We start from the raw sequence: 25,313 nt of genomic DNA, 5'->3' as shown, positions 1-25,313 counted from the left end.
CTGTATTGAAAAATTCAGAGAAGTGTGAATGTGAATGTGTTTTGGTTCACACATTGTTTCAAAAATAAGGTAACGGTAAAGGGACCCCTGACCATTAGGTCCAGTCGTGACCGACTCTGGGGTTGTGGTGCTCATCTCGCGTTATTGGCCGAGGGAGCCGGCGTACAGCTTCCAAGTCATGTGGCCAGCATGACTAAGCCGCCTCTGGCAAACCAGAGCAGTGCACGAAAATACTGCTTACCTTCCTGCTTGAAGCGGTACCTATTTATCTACTTCCACTTTGACATGCTTTCGAATTGCTAGGTTGGCAGGAGCTGGGACTGAGCAACGGGAGCTCACCCTGTCATGGGGATTTGAACTGCAGACCTTCTGATTGGCAAGCCCTAGCTTCATCTATAAATGTAGATTAGATTTCTTCCCTGTCCCAATATGGTAGGCATTGTTGTGCTAGGCTAAAGACATTGTTGTCTTTAGCAGATAGGCAATGCCCTATATAGTATTGGAATGGGAAATTACATATGAACTAAGACGGAAGCAGTACAAAGTTCTGCCTTAGTGGGTTTGTTACGGTTCTTGTGCAGTAACTTTTAGACAATAAAAGAGTTACTGTTAATCTTCTGCAGTCTCTGGCATTCATTAAATTAAGGCTGGGATAGCCGAAGCGTATACGACTACGTACTAATGTTTTTGATCCCCTTCCCTTGTTTTCTCATTCAGCCTGTGTAATAATTGTGAATGTTTGTGATAGAAAATAGTTGTTACTTTTACCTGCCCATAGTCTTTAAGATGGGGTATAATTACACTGAAACAAATGAATGGCAGCTTTCTAAAATATGGCTGGGAACAGGATGGGAAACATGACATGTTCTGCTTTAAGTTACTAACAACCCAACAGAAGCCCATTCAATGAAAGGCAGGTGCATGGCATTACTTTATAGTTTATTTCCTTTAGCAATGACAAAAGGCTTCCAGTTTCTCTCCATTAACCATCACTTCAAGCAGCAGTGAAACTGCAATTAGTAGTGCTGTAATGTCCTAAAAAAGACCCAATGAGAATGATTCTATATCATGATGTAATGTTGTTCCCTTGGCCATTGTTGGGGAAAACAATGAGATATTTAAATTCAGAGATGACTCACTAAGAACACCACCAGCAAAGTCACTTGGAACGATGCGTGTAAATTCTACTGGGCCATTCTTTGGGTCATTTCAGTGCCGTGAAGCTGCTGGCTGAAACTCTGACAGTACTTCAACTGGTGGCAAACACTTTGTTTGGTTATGGGAAAGAAACTGGAGAATCTCCTGCTGCCTCTTCTCAAAATGGGTAAGTCTCATTTGCCTCCTCCTAAATTGCCTCACACAATGGCTTTTTCTCCCTGCACATTTTCAAATGCATCTTTACAATATACGTTTTAAAATCTCGCAAGGGGAAAACATAGCTTGGAGGATGCAAGGCAGGACTTGGAGCAGAAGGGTAGTTGGTGGGAAATTATCTCCACACAATGCACAACTTCTCCATTTTCAATTGCCTGCTCTGAAGCTGCTTTTTAAAAAGAAAGAAAAAGAAGGGGGGGGGAATTATAACATGGTTCTAATTTGCACATAATGCGCCATTAACCCAGAAGAAAGCCTTCACTTGTTTGTACAGTTAAAATGCTGGTCATTGATACGATAGGTCTTCACAATGCTTTTCTCAGAGGAGGAGAATACCCTGACGTTGTCTTATGAGTACATATATTAGTGCTCGATATTATGTAAAATAATTCTAGAGTTAGCATAACCAACCATAATTTTTAATTGAGTGCTAAGGGTTTTAAAATACACAAAAACCTGTTAATGCATATGCAACAGTTCTGTGTTGACTTGGAGTCATAGTCACAGTGGAACCCATCCAATCAATTCATCATAGATTGGGGTGTCCCCTCCCCCCAATTCTTCTTCTTCACACAGTAAGAAGAGTGCTTGCTCTTACAAGGTGCTATTGTTCCTGCTGTTTTTCCTTGTGCAGTCCCAACAATTTCAGAAAGGATACTGTGGGTGGCATGTTTGCAACTGGAGATGTAGGCAGCAATCTCAAATGACTGGTTTGGGGACTTGCAGGAGCCCCAGCATGCAATTAGATGTTGCCCAACATTTGCTTGATTTAGCCTGCGATTTTATATTCATTTACCTGGAAGTAAGCCCTATTGAACTCAGTATGACTTCTGATACACATAGGATGTTAGTGGATCATGTATGAATTTAAATATCCCATTGCATAGCTGCCAAGTTATCCCTTTTTTTAAAGGGAAATTCCCTTATGCTGAATAGGCTTCCTCGTGAGAAAAGGGAAAACTTGGCAGCTATGTCCCATTGAGACCAAAGGAATTACTTTGACGCCCATTGTTAGGCCAAGTCTTAATTGCTCCTGTCACCGAGGCAAGCTATAATTTTTTTGCATCCCTGTGATGCCCTATACGTTTTGTGACTGTTATTATTATTATTATTACAATTTATACAGATCTTAATTGAGAAAAGCATTCCAATTTTACTCAGCTCCATTCTTACTTTCCCGCCATGTGCAACAACACACGTTTGCACCTGCATGAAAAAATATGAAACTGCCACAAAGAACAGCGCAGAAGGGGTGGGGGGTGGGGGGAAGGAGAGCATTATAAAAATAATTAAGGTTAAACTGCTTGGGGGCAAGTGCAATCAAAACAATCCTTTACAAACTGTTCTGTAGCTGAACAATTCAAAAAGCAACTATTCTGAATATAAGCAAATTCAAAGGGAGACAATCCCCCTTTGTAACCCGCCCCCTTCTGATAGAAGACTACTGAAAATTGTCTGGTATCAAAGCTTCTCATGGATTAGACCTTCTGCGGCTCTCTGTTTCTACAAAAAAAGAGCCAACCTAGAAAAGGCAAAGCTAATTCCAAAGATTTTGACACACTACTTCTGAGTCTGTTGAGTGCTTCACATTCAAAACTTCAAAAATGAAGCTCCCAAATCGTATCTTTTCTACTTTCTCAGGCTCTCGCTCAATAATTGATGAAACCATCTATATGCTGATGTCAAATCTCAGAAAAACGGGGATGGTGGTGGTGGGGAGAGAGATGTCTCCTGCTGTTCTTTTAGTTATATACTTGCTTTATTTAAAAATATCATATTAGATATGGCTCCTTCAAAAATGTCTGATGTTCAGGAGCAGCTGCATAGGCATCATTCTCCCCAATGACCCTTATTATCAATGTTAGAATTAACAAGCTGGAATTCTGATGTGCAATCTGGCATGAATGAGGACAGATTTCTGTCTTCTGGCTAACGGATGGGTGAAAATGCTACTTCGGTGCTGTTCAGTCAGGATGGAAGAGAGTTAAGCTGATAACAATGCAACGGCTTAAGCCGGAAAACGAAAATGTATGCCATATTAATTGCCTGAAATTGCACACAAGCTGGCAGTCAAACAATGAAAGGTATGTCTTGCTGTCTGATTTCTCTCATTATCATCTCCCTGATGAATACACCTGCCCAAATGCTTTAGTTATTTCCTCTAGTTTGACACAGCGCTGGAAAATATTTAAGAACAACAACAAGAAGAAATACTGGGAGGGGGAAAGAAAAGAGGGGATAAGAGATTAAGGGTTCTGTGCCAAGGGTATGCCTATTTTTTTTTTTAAAAAAAAATATTGTAGAAAAACTGGACACAGGTACCAGTCATAAATCCCACTGAACTCAATGGGACTTGCCTTTGAGTAAGACATGCATGTGCTTCAGGGGTCAAAACAGACATGACATTAATTGCATGACTGCAAGTAACGTGTCTAGTTTTAAAAGTTTAAATAGTTGGCACTCAGCATCAGCACTGTGTGCAGGGGAAAGTTTCATGTTTAACCCTTTCCCCTATGTATGGTCCTGATGAAATCCACTCCCCCCCCCACAGTGGAAGTTATTTAAGAAACCCACAAATGGGGCATTTTTTAATGGGGGCAGGGCAGAGAAGGATCAGCACCCTTTGCTGCTGTTGCATTATGTCTATGGGCCTGATCCAGGCCTCTTCACCATACCAGCATTGAGGTCTGTTTAACTTCAAGTGTATTTGTCTCTGCTCCCACTTTCTGCACTGGCTGTGAAAATGGTGATGTCTCTCAAGCCCTGTTGTTGCTGGAAAAGGTTTGACTTAACCCCTAAATAAATATTATGATTTCACCCTATCATTTTATATCACTTTTTGTCCATGGATCATAATTATTCTTGCCTGCTTATGCTGGCAGCTTTTCTCTACTTCCCAATCTCTTGCACCACCTTTGTTACTCTGTTTTAAAATTAGATAATTGCAACCCCCCCCCCCCCAATCCTACATGACTTGTGTGCATTGATCTAATCTGAAACACAACCTTAGATATATTGGTTGCAGTGCTGGAAAGGCTGTTAAGAGAAACAAGTTGGGGAAATTATCTTTAGCTTGCAGCTTGTTTTATGCAGGTTTAAAGTACTCCCTTCCCCCTGTAGTTCAATCTATCAAATGTCTGACCCAGTCCTTTTCATGTATACTTACCCAGAGAATAACAATAAAAAATGCTTGATATGATCAATGAGGCTAATGGCATGCACTTCAGAATCCTAATGGCTGATTGGTATTAATGAGTACGTATGTTAGAGGGGAAAAAGGTGTTGTTGATATGCTCAGAGAAGAACAAGTGCTTTTAGAGAAATGCCTAGGTGAACTAGGCTTTTCTATGAAGACATGTCAGATCTGCCTCAAAAGAAGTATCTGAAGTACCCAAATCAATCTACAGTCATGCACTCAATAAGTTATATGCAACCTTCAAATAATATCACAGTATAGTCTAACTCACTAAACTCCCCCAACACAGGCCTTTGCGATAGCAAAATAGATCTGTTGAAAATATACGCCTTGTATCCACAGGACTGTGTGAATAGTTCTGTCTGCCCAAGAGAACTTTGGACTTGTGTTTTTTCAACACTTCCCTTTTGCAAAAACAGTTCGGTTTTGGCATAGGTGGTCAGCCTCTAAATGGGGTAAGATGAAAAGTCCCACTAGGGCCATGTCTATTGTCCAAGCCCTTTGGTGCACCCCAATGAGTTCTTTGGATCTTGGCTGAGATGTTTTCCTGCTCACTAAAGGTATAACATTTCTAAGAAAGAAGTAAAGCTGTGGCATATTTGTGTGTGCTTTACTTGAGAGCTGAAGTCCAGAAAAGCCTGCTTTGAAAAGACCATGAAATTGTTGCCATCTACCCATTAGTGCTTGAAAGCCACAATCATGTACAGCTTCATTCTGGCGGTTTCAGTTCTTCTAATTCCTGCTCCATAAAACAACACAGTGCCCTATTTCTGAAAACTCCTGCCATCTTGTTCAAAATAGCTTGTCCACTCCATGCAGGCAAAAAATAAAGAAAACTAAAAATGGAATGCAACTTACTGAAACGGAACACTGCAAATATTTATGTTAACAAAATTTGTAATGTTGCTATATGGAATCTATAAGCAGGGGTTACCCATAACTCAATGCCTCTCAATGAATGACAGCTGCCATTATATTTTGGATTGTATTTCACTTCCTCAACCTGAAATGCTTATTTGCAATTGGGTACTAAGCCACATTTACTTGTGAATATTTCAAGATGTTTTGATAGTCAGGTTGACATCATTGCTTATGTGTTCAGGAATGTGTGCATGAACTCCAGGCATCTGGGCATGTGTGGGGCAGTACTTATGGGTCCCTGGATCAGGAAAAATCAGTTTATCCTTTGGCCACAAATCCTTATAATCTGAAAGAGCTTGTAAGTAGGTTGGTCCTAATGGTGTTCAGCACATTGGTTCACCAAAGCTTCTGTTAGTGAAATAAGGATTTGATTCTTCTTTCCTGATGAAGACCCCACCACAATCCACTCTGAAAGGTTGACACATAGGAACAGAGTAGCTGAAGTATGGAGAGGGAATCAGTAAAAAAATTAACTTCCCTTTCCACTGATGGAAGCCTTTGTCGGATCAAAGACAACCTTCTGTCTGTGTAAGGGATGCCATTGGATACAAGGGGTTGGAGGGGGGGAGGTTATTTTGCTTGCCTTTTCATGAGAAACTACTTAATTCACACTTCTTGAACCAACACACAAACTGAAACACATGCCGGTATATCTTTTAAAATTCACACTTTTCTAAACTTTGCAGTGCAGTTATCCAACCAGATGTACAAAAATGCATATACTGGGAAAAATATGTGCTTCAACATGCATATATTTGTGAAATTGACATATTATATTGTATGCATTATATTAGGGGGAATTGCTTGGGGAAATGTCAGTGACAGTCAAAAACTGCACAACATTGTGTTTATTAGGAGGAATTCACACTGAATTGTTGACGGATTTTTAATGAGGGTTTTTTATTTTAAAAATGCAAATTGTGGGTAAATGCAATCATGCTTATCATTATTTATTAGTTGCTTTCCTCACAAAAGTGGCTCAAAGCATCTTATGAAAACAATATTCCAGTAAAAAGCTAATTGCTATAACCATTAAAACCTCACAATGCAACGATACTGATAAAAGACAGGTCTTACAGACCCCACGCCACTAAAGCAGGCTACAAATACCTGAAATTCTTCAAATTAAGGCCCAAAAACCAAGGTTAAAAGGAGAAGTTTTTAAGACTGGAAAAATGAGAAACTGAGAGAAACTAAAACTGGCATATCCCTATTAGAAACAGCCCTTTATTTGTTTGTTTGTTTGTTTGTTTATCTATCAAACTACTTTATAGATTGATAGTTACAGTATTGTGTGCTACTTTAATCACATTTTATTACCAAATAAATGAGGACCAGAAGCTACAGCTTAGTTGCCTACTCATAGCATCTGCTCTATCGCAGTGCATTCTAACATTTCTTACTTGATCTCAATCCATTTTTAACATGTGTAACTTAGCGGCACTTTGAAAATATCTTCATGCACTCAAGTGTGTTGTTGTTGTTTAAAAAAACACACACCATGTTTTTGCTGCTGTTGTTTGTAATGGGACACCAAAAGTTTCAGAAAGATCAAACCTGAAAACATTTCCAGTAGGAATTAAAAAGGCTCCTTTCCCCCCAGCAGAAATAGAGGCTATCAATTCTTGACTTGCCTGCCCATGTGAAATAGTGGGTTCTTGTCTCTGATGTCGCGATTTTGTTTAAAATAGCCTTGATGATGGCAGGGTACACGCGAATGATAAAATCATAAAGATGACAGCCTAATCTTCAAAGATGACCGATCACAGATAAAAGATTAAGTAACTCAGCATTTGAAATACCAGATTATCTGTCTCCTGGCATAGTGTCTGTGTATGCCTCCTGCTGAGTTCTGCAGAGATATCACTGACATGTAAAGATGCTACATTTTACATACCAGAATTGCTACAGAGAATGCCGTTCCCTCAGGCCGCCAGGTTGAAAGAAACAGGCCCTCAACTGAAATATTAGTTAATCAAACATATGTCTGTGAGACAGGCAAAGTACTTGGGCGCGTAATAGATAAACATATTTTAGCGTGGCTATTTAAAAACAGCTAAAAGAGTTCATTTTACCATATAATTAGCACTCACAGGTGGGACAGCGATGGGTTAGTGATTATTATACACCCTTTATTATCAATTTTATGTACCCCAATAATAAGAATAAAAATACTTACAAGAATGATTAGACATGCTGGTCCTATAAAACTCCATATAAAGTTGTTCTTTGTGCTGAGCCAACATCTGAAAAGTAAACAGTGCATAATGTTTGCAAATTTGCTTACAGATGAATCACTCCTGTCTTTGGAATCAGGTCTTTTTGAAGACTGGAAAAGACTGCTAGTTGGGATGACTATATATTACCTCCAGTATCAGAATCAGTATGCCTCTGGGTACCAGTTGCTGGAGAACATGAATGGAAGAGTGCCATTGAGTTCATGCCCTGCTTGTGGGCAGGGCCGGATTTAGGTTTGATGAGGCCCTAAGCTACTGAAGGCAAATTTATGCGGGTACCAATTCATGAGCGCCTTTGCCCTTGTATGTCTAACAAGGTAGAAACTGTCACTCACATTCTTTTATTTTGTGAATTCTATAGTGAAGAACGAGCTCAACTTATTTTACCCCTTTTATCAAAATTTACACCCTTACAATATTATTTGGAATTTCCCCCCGAAATCTTACGAAAATTCCTTCTGGAAGATTCCTCAAGCCCAGTGTCATATGACGTGGCCAAATTCCGCACATTAGCTATTAAGAAACGCAAATCCCTTCTATTGAATGACACATTGCAAATTCCTTTTGTGTAATAGTTCTATTTCTGGTGATGTTACTGCTGATTTTCTTTTGTTTGGAATTATGATATTCTGTATTGCTGGCTTTTGCTGTAATAAAAATTGAACTTGAACTTGATCTACTGAAGGTAATCGGCCTCTTTATATGTCCAGCTATCCTTTGTCAACAACAAATGGTTGCTGGGTTTTTTTGTGTGTATGTGTTGAATATATGCTATATGGTAATTTATGGACCTAATAGGTTTGATTTGTTTTTTTATCTTATATTTTGGAAATGTACATCCAGGTTTTTTTCCTTTATTTTTTTGGGGGGGCCCCCAAGAGAGTGGGGCCCTAAGCTATAGCTTGTTTAGCTTATATGTAAATCCGGCACTGCTTGTGGGCTTCGCATAAGTATCGGGTTGCCCTCTGAGGGAACCAAATGCTGGCTTAGATAGGCTTTTAGTCTACTGGGCTCATTTTGTGTTCTTACATTATGGCCACTAGACATGTGGCATTCCTCATTGTGGGAAGCCTATTGCTGAGGGAAGCCTCAAGCCTGATTGTCTGAATTACCAGACTAGTGACCCTGTGTGATATGTTTTGCCCCCAACGTATCATGTTAAACCCAAAATAGTAGTCATCATAAAATAATGATGCACACCACCCCAACCTCCTGGTGTTGCGAGATTCTTTTTATCAATGCTGGGAAACCTTTTTGTTGTGGTTTCAACAGAAGGAAAAGAGGACCATTCATTTCACGGAAGGGGGCAGTTCTGTACAGGCATAATATGCCCACCTCCTTATAGATATGGCAGCTTGGGCATCTGAGCGAGCACAAGCATAAAAACCCATCTGGATCAGGGCATATGCATTTGCGTCTAGAACTTAATGGAAATTTCCATACTTATCACAGTATGTATTCCCTGCAACCCAAGAAGCAGATGTGTGCAATCAAGTTTCCGTGCATTCATACCCTGTTGGGTGTGGCTTTCATGCACAAACGTGCATTTGTCTGGGGCTAGATTCCTTCATCTAGTAGTCAGAACTGCCTCAGAGCATCCAGAGACTGGATTGATAGCAGTGACAAAATGGTAGGGATGGTGATAATCTGTTTGAGGGGAGAGTAGATTGCATACACCTTTCTTAGTTGCAGAGAGGCCACACATCTCTTTCTGAAAAATAACCACCATAGTCAAAGCTGGCTGGGCCAACCGTTTCTTCGATGGGTAGTCACAGTCCAAGATAATGTACACAGGAATGTGCAGGCAACTCACTGTTATGTGAACATAGTTTCCTAGCAGAAACATGCTTAGGCGGTCACATCTCAGTGGGCTGATGCAGGAAGAAGTCATGTCAGAACTATCTATAACTAAAGTCAATATATAAACAATGAATTACACATCAGTTCTTTCGTAGTATTTGGATCCCAGTGCAGCAGAAATGCCAACCACCACTGCTGGGCTCACGTAGCCAAAGATATAGAAATTCTTGTGTAAGAATCCTTTATTGTAGATTACTCCAACAACTATAAGGTACAGGTGAATGCCTTCGATACACATCCACGCGAAGGCAGCTAAGAGGAAGTAATGGAGTAATCCAGCAGTGATTGAACAGAATAGCTAGAAGGGAAAACAGGAAAAAAAGCGTAAGTGAATAACATAAAAGACTCCATATCTTGCGATGCAGGTTAAAAATGTTGTCATAGTGCCAGCAAAACCTCTTCCACTGGAAATTTGTCTCGATAGGAAAACAGCCCAGGCCCTGTCATTACTTTTCTGTAAGTACACAGGAAACCAGCAAGCCCATTTCATTTTAAAACTCAGACCTCATGCTCAATTCTTTTTGTCTGTGTGCCTACAATCACATGAAATACACAAACTGATGAAGCAGATGATATATATTTTCCGCCGAATGTATTCAACTTTATATATACCCCCTGCCACCCAAGGGCATGTATACAAGCAGCCCTTTTTTACACAGAAACAAGACCAGGACAACCCCTGCCAAAGTAAATCGGCATTAACACCTTCTGATATTGTTGGAACATGGTCAATTCAAACTCAGTTAAAAATCTGCTTCCATTTTGTCTTAGTTAAGGCTCCCATTCTCAGAGTGGACCACTGGCAGAAGACCCTTCGTTCTTTTCAGTGAGGCTTACACTTTCCGAATGTGATTTCCTGGAATCTTTAAATGAATGTTTTATATCCACAGCTAGTTATGGGTAAAACATTCACGGGGAAACTGGGAAATGCTACTTGCACCTCGGAAAAAGGCACTTTAGAGCACACATTTGCTTTCCTACCCACCATGAAATGGCATGAGGAAAGGCCACGTACCTTATTACTGTTCATGTTAATTCCAACAAGAAAAATTAGCTCAGCCAGAAAAAGGCTGCAACAGAGATTTTTGTGAATTGTTGTCCTCGTACTTTGAATTTCACTGAAGAACCAGAAAGTGAAAATGCACATGGAGAGGCAGATCAAGGAGATAATTATTCCAAGCTGAGTAATTCTTGTGAGAATATAATAATTCTTGTCATCCTGGGAGGGGGAAATAATAAGGTAACATATTGGAGAGAATGTGGCTAAAGAATAGCTTCTTTAAAACCTCATTTGATAATGGAGTTCTGATTCTACTTCATTTCCCCCCTCCATACTCCTTGTAGCCAAGTTGGTGGTTGAAATGCTTTACACATTTTTTAATTGATTTTATTAAGGTACTAGTTGGAACACGGAAGTGTGCAGGGAAAAATAATAGAACTTGGATGATAGGACTTATCTCCTCCTCTGCCTGTGCCTTCTAAATTTGCTCTGGAGGATTGGGGGGAAACCCAGAACAGGTTTGGGGGGGTGTGCAGTGGGGGTGTAGGCTATATATTATCTGGTTTTGCACTGGTATGCCTGGATAAATATAGATATCGATTTCTTCAGGGACTGTAGAGATCGTCAGATTGAATTGGCAATTATCTGTCACCAATAGCCATAGAGCCCAGCATATTTCTTTTCCAAGTAGCTGTCGTTAATTTAACTGCCCATTAATACCTTATGACAGAATAATGTAATGGATATCATATAAAGCGCTTTGAAAATTATCCCGAAGAGATGGAGTATAAACCTGGAGGTTTTTTGGTTTTTTGTTTAGGGGGGGAAAAACAATTCACTCTTGACTTGTCTTGTAACTTGTGCCTCACTTGCTTTGAGATTAATATTTTAAACCCATATTAAGTAAACACCCCACAGATTCAAAACACATTCTTATATTTGAGGACTCCTCGTGAGCTGCGAAGGAGTCTAAGTATAACTCTAGGGAGGGAGCTTTTTATTTTTGGGCAGAGGATTTAGCCGACTTGAGAGTCTTAGCACAAGCACATCGCATTGACACATGCTGGGCTCTTCATACTGACAGATTCTGCTTCTTAGTGCTAAAAGTAACTTACAGTTTCAGTTCAAATGTGAGGGTTTGGGGGGGGAAGTGAAATGTTTAGACTTTATCGGGTCCTCCCTTAAAGAGGGCACGTGTTGCGGTGAGACCTGGAACCCGATCCCCTGTGTTGTGGGTGGGTTCGTATGGTCAGCCACAACACCCGATTGGTAGGTCCCTCATTGCTGGGTTTAATCTAGGCAATGGGGCGCAGTCCAAACGGATCGAGGAACCTATATATACCCAAGCACGTGACCCAGAGCTTCCTCTTTTGGCACGTGCATTCGAAAACACCCACCCACCTCTCCTTATTTTTAGGGCTTTTGCGCTTGACCTTGCTATGCTGTCGTTTGTCATTTGTCGTTGGGACAGGGGCACGGCAGGAATTTTCCCCACTTGGCTGATTGGCTGTTGCCATTTGGGTTTCGCCTGCCGCGTAGCAAATCGTCACAACTTGTAAGGTTGCGGATAGGCTCTGGTTCAGATTATAGGGATGGGGGAACGCTCTCGCCATCCCTAGGTGAAGGGTATTCTGTTAAAGGAATCCAGGGACTCTAATGGTATGGTCAACCCATGAGAGGGGTCTGTACCCATGCCTGAGTCCAGGGGGACGTTTGGGTGGTGGACATAGTCCATCCCTGAGTTTCCACCTTCCCAGGTGTTCATCCTTGTCTAACCTAAGGTGGGGCCCTGGGTCAGCGCTACCTGCAGAGCAGGGAGCTAGTCGAACCAGAGCCTATGCGACCACTCAATAAAGTTGTGGCCTAAATTCTGAAAAAACCCCAAACCAAAATTTGAGTCAAGTGTGAATTTATTTAGGGGGGAGGATTGGAAATGGGTACACACAGCCATTGCAATAAAATATTTGTATCATTGTACATTTGCTTTTTCTTTAAAAAGCACGATGGTTTTCAAAAGTCTGAAGTTCTGTCTGTTCATACTATTTTTAAAGCCAGGTTTACTTCTGGGAAAAATAGGCCTATTGCATATTCTGTGGTCATATCCACATCTTACATTTAAAGCATAGTTTATGCCACTTTAATCAACCTAGCTTTCCCGAAACAATCCTTGGAACTGTAGATTGTTAAAGGTGCTGAGAATTATTAGGAGGCCCCTATTCCCCTCACAATTCCAGGGTTTCCCAGGAAGATTGATTGTTAGAGCGTTCTGGGAATAGGTATCTCTATGAGCGGAATAGGAGTCGCCTAAAAACTCTCAGCACCTTTAACAAGCAACAGTGCCTGGGAATCATGGGGAAACCGTGATTGTTAGTTGTATAAATAATACTTTTACAGCTGCTCAGTGGCCGCAAATGGTCTCTCTGCCCCATCGGTTTTTGTTTGTAAAATGAAGATAGTAGTGACTTAAGTTATTGATAAGCATGAATAATATACAGATAATAAATATTATGGGCATTAAAAATGCTCAGTGGCAGTTAAAAACATATAATAAGACAGGGCGGGGGAGTAGAGTAGCCAGCACCCATATAAGAGATAGCATGTGCATTGTATTGTTATAATGGAATATTCAGAGTGTAAAGTTCAGGGACATCCTAACCATGAAAATATCTACTGCTAAAGAATTATCCCATTGTATATTTGCTCAGTGAGAATAAAGGGATAGACCAAGCGAGGAAGGAAGTAACGATCTAACTGCAGAGACCAATAGGTTCTACACACAAACTATCTAAAGAAATTAATAAACACTATATTTAAAAAGAGCACTTACAACTTCAGAGTTGTTTGAGGACATCAAAACAGCAAAAGGGGTAAGATGATTGCATCTGCATGTGGTATGGGTGCTATTGGAATGTGCTCGTTCACATCCTTCTGTAGACCAGTTTCCTTCCAATGTTTCTTCTGAATAATTCCAAAATGCACACTTAACATCTTTTTTGTCTACAGTCTGAACAGAAGGAAAATGTTTAATGGGTGGCAAGAGGCACAAAGCCACTCAATTCATCACAAGACCATTATTCCACAAAACCCAGAATCTGAACTGTTCATAATTCAGGTTCAGGAGAAACACAGGAATAAAAACAAAGAAAATCAGAACAGAAAGATTAATCAAGATAGGTAAAAGAAGGTAGACTAAAGAGAGGAAGGAAAACTACACCTGCTTTCTCATTCTTTTCAAACTTTGTTTTAGAAATCAACAGTCCAAATAATTGATTTAAAAATGTCTGTACAATCAGTATGTTTGTTCCTGTCCATTTCTAGTGGCCTTATTTTGACCAGGGCTTGCTAATTCTTCTCTTTCTAGAGAGTGTATTTGACTCTACTACATGCCTTGGACTTTTTGCACCACCTCACCTTCTAGTCTTTGAAATGGGTTTGTGGGAGGAGAGGTCTTTTTTTTTTAACTGCTTGTGTTTTTACTTAGTATTTTTATCCTGTGAACCACCCTGAGATCTTGTGATGAAGAGTGATATATAACTCTAATAAATAATAATAATTAATAATAATGATAAATATTAGTCCCATCTTTCTTGTTTTAGGCCCCATCTGCACCATACATTCAAATCAGTATTATGCCACTTTTACAATCATGGCTTCCGCCAGAGAATTCTAGGAACTGTAGTTCATTAAGAGAGTTGGCAGGAGGCCGTTAATTTCCTCGCAGAACAACAATTCCCAGAGTTCCTGGGTAAAGGGATTGATTGTTAAACCACTTTGGGAATTGTAGCTCTTTGAGGGGCCTTAGAACTCTCAGCATCTTTAACCAACTGTACTAAGGTCAGCCTGGATAGCTCAGTTGGTTAGAGCATGGTGCTGATAGCGACAAGGTTGCAGGTTTGATTCCCATTTGGGACAGCTGCATATTCCTGCATTCCAGGGGGTTGGACTAGAAGATGATCTTCAGAGTCCCTTTTCCAATTCTACCGTTCTATTATTCTTTGATTTCTAGGATTCTTCAGGGTAAGTCATGACTGTTTAAAGTACCACGATACTGCTTGCCTAGTCTAGACTTTCACCGTCCATATTATTCCCTTTATCCTCCTGCAAAAAAACATCAAAACCAAAAACCTTTCCCCGGCTTGTTGTTGTTTAGTCGTTTAGTCGTGTCCGACTCTTCGTGACCCCATGGACCAGAGCACGCCAGGCACTCCTGTCTTGCACTGCCTCCCGCAGTTTGGTCAAACTCATGTTCGTAGCTTCGAGAACACTGTCCAACCATCTTGTCCTCTGTCGTCCCCTTCTCCTAGTGCCCTCAATCTTTCCCAACATCAGGGTCTTTTCCAAGGATTCTTCTCTTCTCATGAGGTGGCCAAAGTATTGGAGCCTCAGCTTCACGATCTGTCCTTCCAGGGAGCACTCAGGGCTGATTTCCTTAAGAATGGATAGGTTTGATCTTCTTGCAGTCCATGGGACTCTCAAGAGTCTCCTCCAGCACCATAATTCAAAAGCATCAATTCTTCGGCGATCAGCCTTCTTTATGGTCCAACTCTCACTTCCATACATCACTACTGGGAAAACCATAGCTTTAACTATACGGACCTTTGTCGGCAAGGTGATGTCTCTGCTTTTTAAGATGCTGTCTAGGTTTGTCATTGCTTTTCTCCCAAGAAGCAGGCGTCTTTTAATTTCGTGACTGCTGTCACCATCTGCAGTGATCAAGGAGCCCAAGAAAGTAAAATCTCTCACTGCCTCCATTTCTTCCCCTTCTATTTGCCAGGAGGTGATGGGACCAGTGGCCATGATCTTGGTTTTTTTGATGTTGAGCTTCAGACCATATTTTGCGCTCTCCTCTTTCACCCTCATTAAAAGGTTCTTTAATTCCTCCTCGCTTTCTGCCATCAAGGTTGTGTCATCTGCATATCTGAGGTTGTTGATATTTCTTCCAGCAATCTTAATTCCGGCTTGGGATTCATCTAGTCCAGCCTTTCGCATGATGAATTCTGCATATAAGTTAAATAAGCAGGGAGACAATATACAACCTTGTCGTACTCCTTTCCCAATTTTGAACCAATCAGTTGTTCCATATCCAGTTCTAACTGTAGCTTCTTGTCCCACATAGAGATTTCTCAGGAGACAGATGAGGTGATCAGGCACTCCCATTTCTTTAAGAACTTGCCATAGTTTGCTGTGGTCGACACAGTCAAAGGCTTTTGCATAGTCAATGAAGCAGAAGTAGACGTTTTTCTGGAACTCTCTAGCTTTCTCCATAATCCAGCGCATGTTTGCTATTTGGTCTCTGGTTCCTCTGCCCTTTCGAAATCCAGCTTGCACTTCTGGGAGTTCTCGGTCCACATACTGCCTAAGCCTGCCTTGTAGAATTTTAAGCATAACCTTGCTAGCGTGTGAAATGAGCGCAATTGTGCGGTAGTTGCAGCATTCTTTGGCACTGCCCTTCTTTGGAATTGGGATGTAGACTGATCTTCTCCAATCCTCTGGCCATTGCTGAGTTTTCCAAACTTGCTGGCATATTGGGTGTAGCACCTTAACAGCATCATCTTTTAAAATTTTAAACAGTTCAGCTGGAATATCATCACTTCCACTGGCCTTGTTATTAGCAATGCTTTCTAAGGCCCATTTGACTTCACTCTCCAAGATGTCTGGCTCAAGGTCAGCAACCACACTACCAGAGGTGTACGAGACCTCCATATCTTTCTGGTATAATTCCTCTGTGTATTCTTGCCACCTCTTCTTGATGTCTTCTGCTTCTGTTAGGTCCTTACCACTTTTGTCCTTGATTATGGTAATCTTTGTACGAAATGTTCCTTTCATATCTCCAATTTTCTTGAACAGATCTCTGGTTTTCCCCATTCTATTGTTTTCCTCTATTTCTTTGCATCGCTCATTTAAGAAGACCCTCTTGTCTCTCCTTGCTGTTTTTTGGAAATCTGCATTCAGTTTCCTGTATCTTTCCCTATCTCCCTTGCATTTTGCTTGCCTCCTCTCCTCCGCTATTTGTAAGGCCTCGTTGGACAGCCATTTTGCTTTCTTGCATTTCCTTTTCCTTGGGATGGTTTTCATTGCTGCCTCCTGTATAATGTTACGAGCCTCCATCCATAGTTCTTCAGGCACTCTGTCCACCAAATCTAAATCCTTAAACCTGTTCCTCACTTCCACTGTGTATTCATAAGGGATTTGATTCAGATTGTATCTTACTGGCCCAGTGGTTTTTCCTACTTTCTTCAGTTTAAGCTGGAATTTTGCTATAAGAAGCTGATGATCTGAGTTACAGTCAGCTCCAGGTCTTGTTTTTGCTGACTGTATAGAGCTTCTCCATCTTTGGCTGCAGAGAATATAATCAATCTGATTTCGATGCTGCCCATTTGGTGATATCCATGTGTAGAGTCGTCTCTTGTGTTGTTGGAAGAGAGTGTTTGTGATGACCAGCTTGTTCTCTTGACAGAACTCTATTAGCCTTTGCCCTGCTTCATTTTGAACTCCAAGGCCAAACTTGCCAGTTGTTCCTTTTATCTCTTGATTCCCTACTTTAGCATTCCAGTCCCCTGTAATGAGAAGAACATCCTTCTTTGGTGTCATTTCTAGAAGGTGTTGTAGGTCTTCATAGAATTGGTCAATTTCACTTTCTTCAGCACCGGTAGTTGGTGCATAAACTTGGATTACTGTGATGTTAAAAGGTCTGCCTTGGATTCGTATCGAGATCATTCTGTCATTTTTGAGATTGCATCCCATTACAGCTTTTGCCACTCTTTTGTTGACTATGAGGGCCACTCCATTTCTGCTACAGGATTCTTGCCCACAGTAGTAGATATGATAGTCATCCGAACTGAATTCGCCCATTCCCTTCCATTTTAGTTCACTGATGCCCAGGATGTCGATATTTATTCTTGTCATCTCATTTTTGACCACATCCAGCTTACCTCCACTCATGGTTCTTACATTCCAGGTTCCTATGCAATATTTTTCTTTACAGCATCGGACTTTCCTTTCGCTTCCAGGCATATCCGCAACTGAGCGTCCTTTCGGCTTTGGCCCAGCCGCTTCATCAGCTCTGAATCTACTTGTACTTGTCCTCCGCTCTTCCTCAGTAGCATGTTGGACGCCTTCCGACCTGAGGGGCTCATCTTCCAGCGTCATAACTTTTATATGCCTGTTGTCTTTGTCCATGGAGTTTTCTTGGCAGGGATACTGGAGTGGCTTGCCAGTTCCTTCTCCAGGTGGATCACGTTTAGTCAAAACTCTCCACTATGACCTGTCCATCTTGGGTGGCCCTGCATGGCATAGCTCATAGCTTCTCTGAGTTATTCAAGCCCCTTCGCCACGACAAGGCATTGATCCATGAAGGGGTTCCCCGGCTTACCCATTTAATATTCCACTTTTTATTTATTTATTTATTATATTTGTATCCTGACCACCTTCCCCCCAAAAAATCATGATGACTTCTTCACAAAAGCCCAGGGAGGTAGAGAAGGTCAATACATCGTTACTTCGCCAAGAATACTGAGTGGGATTTATGCATAGCTGCCAAGTTATCCCCTTTTTAAAGGGATTTTCCATTATGCTGAATAGGCTTCCTCGCGAGAAAAGGGAAAACTTGGCAGCTATGTTTATGGCTGAGTCAGGATTTAATCATAGGATTTAATGCCGTTCTACTTCTAAGGGACCCAGGTGGCGCTGTGGTTAAACCACTGAGCCTAGGGCTTGCTGATCAGAAGGTCGGCGGTTCGAATCCCTGTGACGGGATGAGCTCCTGTTGCTTGGTCCCAGCTCCTGCCAACCTAGCAGTTCGAAAGCATGTCAAAAATGCAAGTAGATAAATAGGAACCGCTACAGCGGGAAGGTAAACGGCGTTTCCATGTGCTGCTCTGGTTTGCCAGAAGCGGCTTTGTCATGCTGGTCACATGACCTGGAAGCTGTACGCCGGCTCCCTCGGCCAATAATGCGAGATGAGCGCGCAACCCCAGAGTCGGTCACGACTGGACCTAATAGTCAGGGGTCCCTTTACCTTTACCTTTACTTCCTATCAACTGCTGTCTGTCATACACTATGTAATAATCATGTCTTTTAGCACAGGAGGAAAGAAAGTCATTATATGAATTTCTCTAAATTTTCAGTGAAACTGTTCTTTTTCTGTCCCCCCACTCCTCACCTGACTAAAAGACTTTTGAGTCACCTTTCAGGTCCATTGCCCTCCCAAGAAGAGATACAAGATAGTTAATGAATTACAAGCACAATAAAAATAGCAATACAGTACAAGAAACTCAGCAAATTATGCTCCTGAAAATGACAAGTAACTTCATCATAGAATGGCTGGGGAAACCCAGCCGGATGGGTGGGGTATAAAGAATAATATTATTTATTATTGTTATTGTTATTGAATTGCAGGGTTGGGAGGACAATCTAGTCCAACCCCCTGCAATGCAGGAATATGCAGCTGTGCCATAAAGGTATTAAAGTTGCACCCTTGGCATTATCAGTACAGTGCTCTAGTCACCTGAGCTATCCAGGCATAGTCACAGCAGCTAACGAAAAGCAGACTGAAATAAAAGATTTTAAGATTGTTTTTTAGAAATTTCCAGTGATGGGACTAAAAATACCACCTGGGGGAGGATATTCCACAGATATGAGGCTGCTTCTGAAAGGCCACATCTTTTGAATCCAGCAACCTCTGATCATCAGGCTAGAGAGCAGAGCCCCAGAAGCTGATCTTCAAGCTCAAGTTGGAAGGGACTGTGAGGGCCATTTAGTTCAACCCTGCAGTAAAGGAATCTCTTGCCCAACTTGGGGCTCAAACCCACAACCCTAAGATTAGGAGTCTCATGCTCTACCGAGCAAGCTATCCCAATATCCCATTAAAGTGTTATTTATTACCATCTAGGGTCATGCTGGCCAGCTGTATGCCAGCTCCCTCAGCCAATAACGGGAGATGAGCGCTGCAACACCAGAGTCGGTCAGGGGTCCCTTTACCTTTAGGGTCATAAATAACACTTTAAATAGGACCCACAAACAATAGGGAGCCAGAGTGACTGGTACACAATAGGTGGGATGTGATCTGATTCTTTGTCCCCCTCAGGCATTCATACTGCCACATACTGTACCAGCTGAAGTTTCCAAATAGCCTTTAATGGCAGTCCACGTACAGCACATTACAGCAATCTGCTGCTGATTGCTCACCACGTTACCTGTTTGTGAGATACAGCACCAGCACCATTAACTTCAGTGCCCTGCTAAATTTTGCTCATCTGCTTTTGCCTCTCTGGACAAACGTGGAAAATGCAACAGATGCACAGCTTGTAAATGGAGAATGTTGAGAGGTGAGGAGGAGATTCGGATTAGGCTAACCAATTATTGACAATTGTGTAGTAGAGCCAACATGCAGTTATTAGTCTTGTCAATTCCTATCAACACTTTGCAGTGCTAACACACTCCCTTCCTGGCACTTGCTGAGCGGAAATCAGAATTGTAATTTCCCCTCTAATCATATTATATACACATATCAGCAAATGACATAGGTGTGAGTGAACAACCAAATGAAAACAGAGTCGCTCCTTGCTACAACATAATTGTAGGCTTACTTTTAATCAGGTGATAATTAGAAAGAAAACCTACCTGTGCATGTTTGAAAGTCAATGTTATTTTCTCCACCGGGTACAGCATAGGTGGCATGGAGTGAATTGCGACAGCTATAACTGATGACCCTACTGTCTCTCCATGCTCTGAATTTTCTTCCAGTGAGAAGTTCTGCGATGATGAGAAGAGAGAGCCAATATTGCTGTACCGCAGAAACACAACTGCAACGGTGCCTATCAATCAAACAAACTGTGCTTAGTGGGTTGTAGCTTGTTTCCTAACAACCCTGAAGATAATGAGGAAATGACAAACAATAGATATCTGTATTTATTTTGCATGAAATATGCATAACAATTTTTTTTTTGCAACACAGTTATTGAAAAGGTTAAGAGACAGTGAAGAATGTCTGCTTTTCAAGACAATATAACCCACCAGTATTAAAAATGAGTGTTTGTGATGCAAAATTAAGCAGATGGGTCCAAACTTTCCCTTCTGTGACTGGAAGGGCTCCTTTGATTCAGAGAAGGCATTGAAGTCAAGCAGAGGCTCCTGCTGAAATGGAGGAATATTTTGTTGTTGCTGTTGCCAATTTCCTCCATTTCTCCTGCAGCTCCCAGTGCCACCTCCCACACTGTTCTCTCCCCCAAACTTCCAGAGCAGATATTCAGGAGGAACAGGAAGCTGCAGGGAGGAGGAAACTAGCAAAACCTGCCCCTCCTTTCCTGTGATGTCATAGAATCGTTGAGTTGGAAGTGACCATGGGGATTATCTTTCCAACCTTCTTCAATGCAGGAATCTTTTTGTCCAATGTAAGGCTTGAACCCACATCCCTGAGATTGAGAATATCATGCTCTTCAGACTGAGCTACCATGTTTCTGCATGTGTACTGTGAGTGGAAATCTGCTCATGCGAGGGAACACCTCCCAAGGGCAAGGATGGTCCCAGCCACTGCCTGGAGAAGGCCAAGCAGCGCCCAGCAGGAGCTCAAGCAACAGCAATGGGCCCATACCTGCCAAGTTCCTCTCTGAAAAATAAGGGACCGGACTGAAAGTAGCATACCGGAAGTAGCATGACGGCCATTTTGGAACTGGCCGGAGCATGCTCAGAAGTGACTTTTGATGCTGCTGTGCCCAGTTCCAAAATGGCCACTGCACCAGAAGTCGCGCTGCAGCCATTTTGGAACTGGGCAGAGCAGCATCAAAAGTCGCTTCTGAGCATGCGCTGCCCAGTTCCAAAATGGCCACCGCGCCAGAATAAACCGGGGGAAAACAAAAAAATCCGTTTTTTCGGCTGGGGACAGGTGGAAAAACGGGGGTTTCCCAGGGAAAATGGGAGACTTGGCAGCTATGAACGGGCCGAGATCTATGCCCTCAACAAGGTGACGACTGAGCTGGAGCAGCAGCAGTTTGACGCCTTCTACAAGCAGATGCAGGCTTCCAGTGACTGAGCACGTGTGCCGCACTCCAGATGAGCCGCTTGTTAACCTTGCACCTATGGCATCCCTTGAAGACCAGCACTTTCCCACCCATGACCATAGTCAGTGGCCATGCAGAACTGCACACCCAGGAGCAGGGAGGAACAGCCAACCTCTGCTTCCGATGCCACATAGCTGACACTGCCTTACTGGAGCGTTCCCCTGCCAAACCTTCCTTGAGTGGAATTCTCCCTTGAAAACTTGTGGTTTTTTTTTTAAAAAAATCTATTTATTACTTTGGTTTGAGAAATAAAGTTGTGTTTTTTCTAAATAAATAAATCTGCTCATGCGAACTCTGAATTCCAACCCTGTGCCAGTCAAAATCTGTTCTGAGGAGTTTAGGAGAAGTTTGCAATCTAGAAAAAAAGGTGGCTCAGGGGACGGTGGGAGAAGGAGGAAATGAGTGAAAATCACCTCCCCACTTTTTCCAGCAGGGAACATCTGCTGGACCTCCTTCTGTGTACAGATCCATTCATAGAAGTTAACTGGATCTATTCCAGTAGTTTGTTTTGTTGCTGCTTTGCAATTATGCTTTGAATAGGCATTTGATCCTTGCCAAGGGTGCATCTCTAGTGAAATACCTTTGAGAAATCATTGAAATTGCACCATTGGAATTGGCTGTCCCAAACACTCCTGAAGGATTTACTTTCCTGAATTTTGCAAAGGAGGAGGCTTCTGGAAAACTCCATTGAACTTCACTTCTATAGCCTAATTCCTCGAGTCACATTTCTCTCCCTAACCTTTAGAAGTAGTTGCTTCCTTTTTCTTTGCAGAGACCTTTATAATCTCTCCTCCCAACTGCACATGCTGGTGAATGTGCTCCATGCGCTGTATATCAAAGGCAAGAACTTTGAAAGCTGCAAAAGAAAAGAAGAAAGGGGGAAAACTCCTTTGGAAATCACAATTACATCCCAGCCTACTAAACCTCACACTTCTGCAATTAGGTTTACACTCAGCTGAACATTTATTACAGATGTCAGCACAAAGTCCAGCCAGGTAATTTAAGAGCGAAGACGCATGCACACATACGCACGCACATAGCATTGTGTGGTTCATATTTGTTCAGGAGTTCGTTAGTTCTAGTAGGCACAAATCTTTTATTTCCATTTTGTACCTTTCCTTGGAAAAAATGCAGTCCCTAATTTGCTTTGCGTTCAATGCATTTCCTAAAGAATAATGGAAACTACTTTCAAAGGAACAACCTTTTTATTAAGAATGCATTTCTGAAATGGAATATCAATTGCCATCTTTAAAAGCATAGTACCATTGAACAGTTTTTATTTTATAATATTTGGAGGGAGAAATGAATATTTTATTATTATTAAACAAAGATACAGCAACACAAAGTGAAGCTGCACTGCGCTGTAATGATGTCTGTTGCCGAAACCAAAGAATGCCACCTAATATGAACCACCCTGGACAAAGAAAATGACATTAGAGGACATAGAGTCCTTTTTGTTGCTTTGTTCTGATCAATGTAGTGCTTCAGTCACCCATAAGGCAGCAGAAAGGTCAATCAGACAGTTAAAAGCAAAGCAAAACAAACATTTGACTAATGGGGTGGAATTACTTAGCTGGACTGTCTGTTACTTACAGCACAGAAAGCACACACACACTTGTGATCTGAAGTTTCCAGCAAACCAAATATCAACAAATGTTTTCGAGAGCATTAAAAAAGTCCTCTTGCCAAGGGTGTCCCGCACATCTGGCTTATATGCACCACTGGCCAGCCAGACATGAAAGCAGACAATGCCTGGCCAACCATAAGAGCCTCTGATTGGACTGGCCCATTTAAACTTCAGGTTTGCGAGGGCAATCACGCCCAGCAGATCGGCCAGCCAGAGAAATTCCCAAGTAGCCAGCTGGCAACATGAACTCTGACCTTCCAGGGATGGTGGCTAGGATTGGGGGGGGGGGTCAAAACCCTCACCGACCTGGGAAAAGGTGTGCAACCCTTTCATAAGGGTTGCAGCTTATGCACTTATATGATGAAGTGTTGCAGTTTTATGATGAAGTTTTGAGGTGAAGAGACAGAGCTGGGTGATGTATGCTAATGAGCTGTAGTCTAAACCACTGAGCATCTTGGGCTTGCCGATCGCATGATCGGCAGTTCAAATCCACACAATGGGGTGAGCTCCCATTGCTCTATTCCAGCTCCCACCAACCTAACAGTTCGAAAGCATACCAGCGTGGGTAGCTAAATAGGCTTCCTGGTGTCCCATTGCACCAGAAGCAGTTTAGTCATGCTGGCCACATGACCTGGAGAGCTGTCTGTGGACAAACACCAGCTCCCTCAGCCTGAAAGCGGAGATGAGCGCCACACCTCATAGTCAAATTTGACTGGGCTTAACTGTCCAGGGGTTGTTAACCTTTATCTGTATGCTAATAGACTGAGTTCTGCAATGGCATGGCATAGCTGTGGTTACTACTCACTAACTAGCCATGGGAAACTGCAAACTCTCTGTCTCAGTTTTGTGTCTGGTGCCGACCTCTCTCATATGAGTTCCTGTGATGCCATGATCTGGCTCCTGGAAGACACATGCAGAAGGCACAGAGAAGAGACCCTTTAGATTTCCAAACACACAGAGAGCTGGACAGAAGAGTAGTGTGAAGAGAGATGTCTTAATTGAGACTCTACAGCAACAGCCTCTGCAAGGCCTTCGTACAACATTGCTTCCAATATCAACAGTCTGTCCTGGAAGGAAAACAGGAACAGTTTTCAAAATCATTTGCTCCCTTTTGCATACCTAAATCACTGGCATTAACTTCCACTTCTGTTCTCTTTTGAAAGCTCTGTGACAAGAGTGCTGTGGTTTGTTCTGCAGCATGCATCAGTTTAGTGAGGCTTCTTCTTCTGTTAACTTCTGGGATAGCTTCCCATGCTGCAGTTTTATCCTTCTGAACAAAATTGTTCACAGTGTTAATGAATTCCTGTTAGATTAATAAAAAAGAAAGTACTTTAGGTTATGTACTATATCTTATAAGTGCTCCCCACCCTGCAAAAATAGATCAAATCTGCTGCACGGCTCGATTCACTTACATTAAGAGTCAGATTATAGAGCATTTCGTTGTCAGAAATCGTGTTATTCACGATGGTTAGCAAGGGAGAAGATACAGATAATGCTTCTATGTAGGAAATCACATCCACTGGTGAAATTTGCCCTACAGTGTTTTGATTGATTTCTTGTAATACAGCCAGGGGTTCTTTTATTTTTCTAATCTGAAAGAAAGTTGAAACCATTAGGCATGACATTCCTAACATTTACAGTCAAATGAAGATTCATATTCATTTATCTACATTAGTTAACAAGATGAGCCGACGTGAGAGAGTGTATAGAATATTGGATGTCGACTTGGAAGGCTCAAGTCTCAGTCTATCAATGGATTACTGCAGGGGTAGGGAATCTGTGACTCTCCCATTGTCACTGGATACCAGCTCCTAGCAGACCCAGCCAGCATGGCCAAGGAATGATGAGAGCTGTAGTCAAATAATATCTGGAAGCACACAGGTTCCCCAGACCTGGCTTACTAGGTAGCCTTTTGTAGGTACCTGTCTTTCTATATAGACTGTACCTGTATAGGGTAGCTGTAAAAATAAATCTGGAAAACCCAGTGTCCAAGCAGGTGTGTCTAATACAAGCTGTCCCAGATACAGGGCTGGTCCAAGAC

General features: G+C 41.9%; 1 protein-coding gene and 1 long non-coding RNA gene across 6 annotated transcripts in view; one reads left to right on the top strand and one right to left on the bottom strand.

Annotated features, from left to right (window-relative positions):
* The window catches only part of ADGRL4 (adhesion G protein-coupled receptor L4), an 89,597-nt gene that overhangs the window by 13,897 nt on the left and 50,387 nt on the right, over positions 1–25,313 (bottom strand). For all 5 annotated transcript variants that reach the window (XM_035122071.3, XM_035122068.3, XM_088673897.1 and 2 more), the window contains 8 exons: positions 24,685–24,864; positions 24,392–24,575; positions 22,385–22,501; positions 20,210–20,403; positions 13,416–13,592; positions 10,604–10,807; positions 9,666–9,886; positions 7,671–7,737 (listed from right to left, as the gene is read on the bottom strand). In XM_035122071.3, the coding sequence (XP_034977962.1) occupies positions 7,671–7,737; positions 9,666–9,886; positions 10,604–10,807; positions 13,416–13,592; positions 20,210–20,403; positions 22,385–22,501; positions 24,392–24,575; positions 24,685–24,864 (1,344 nt within the window). The remainder of the gene's footprint in view (positions 1–7,670; positions 7,738–9,665; positions 9,887–10,603; positions 10,808–13,415; positions 13,593–20,209; positions 20,404–22,384; positions 22,502–24,391; positions 24,576–24,684; positions 24,865–25,313) is intronic.
* Positions 1,208–25,313, top strand: part of LOC148685026 (uncharacterized) — a 65,798-nt gene continuing 41,692 nt past the window's right edge. The window contains exon 1 of the long non-coding RNA XR_015951000.1: positions 1,208–1,324. This is a non-coding gene — a long non-coding RNA (uncharacterized LOC148685026). The remainder of the gene's footprint in view (positions 1,325–25,313) is intronic.

Source organism: Zootoca vivipara, chromosome 7 (assembly GCF_965207765.1).
Source record: "Zootoca vivipara chromosome 7, rZooViv2.hap1.1, whole genome shotgun sequence".
Taxonomy (NCBI): domain Eukaryota; kingdom Metazoa; phylum Chordata; class Lepidosauria; order Squamata; family Lacertidae; genus Zootoca; species Zootoca vivipara.
Note: the sequence above shows the minus strand (reverse complement) of the source record. Positions and strands in the feature narration are given on the sequence as shown.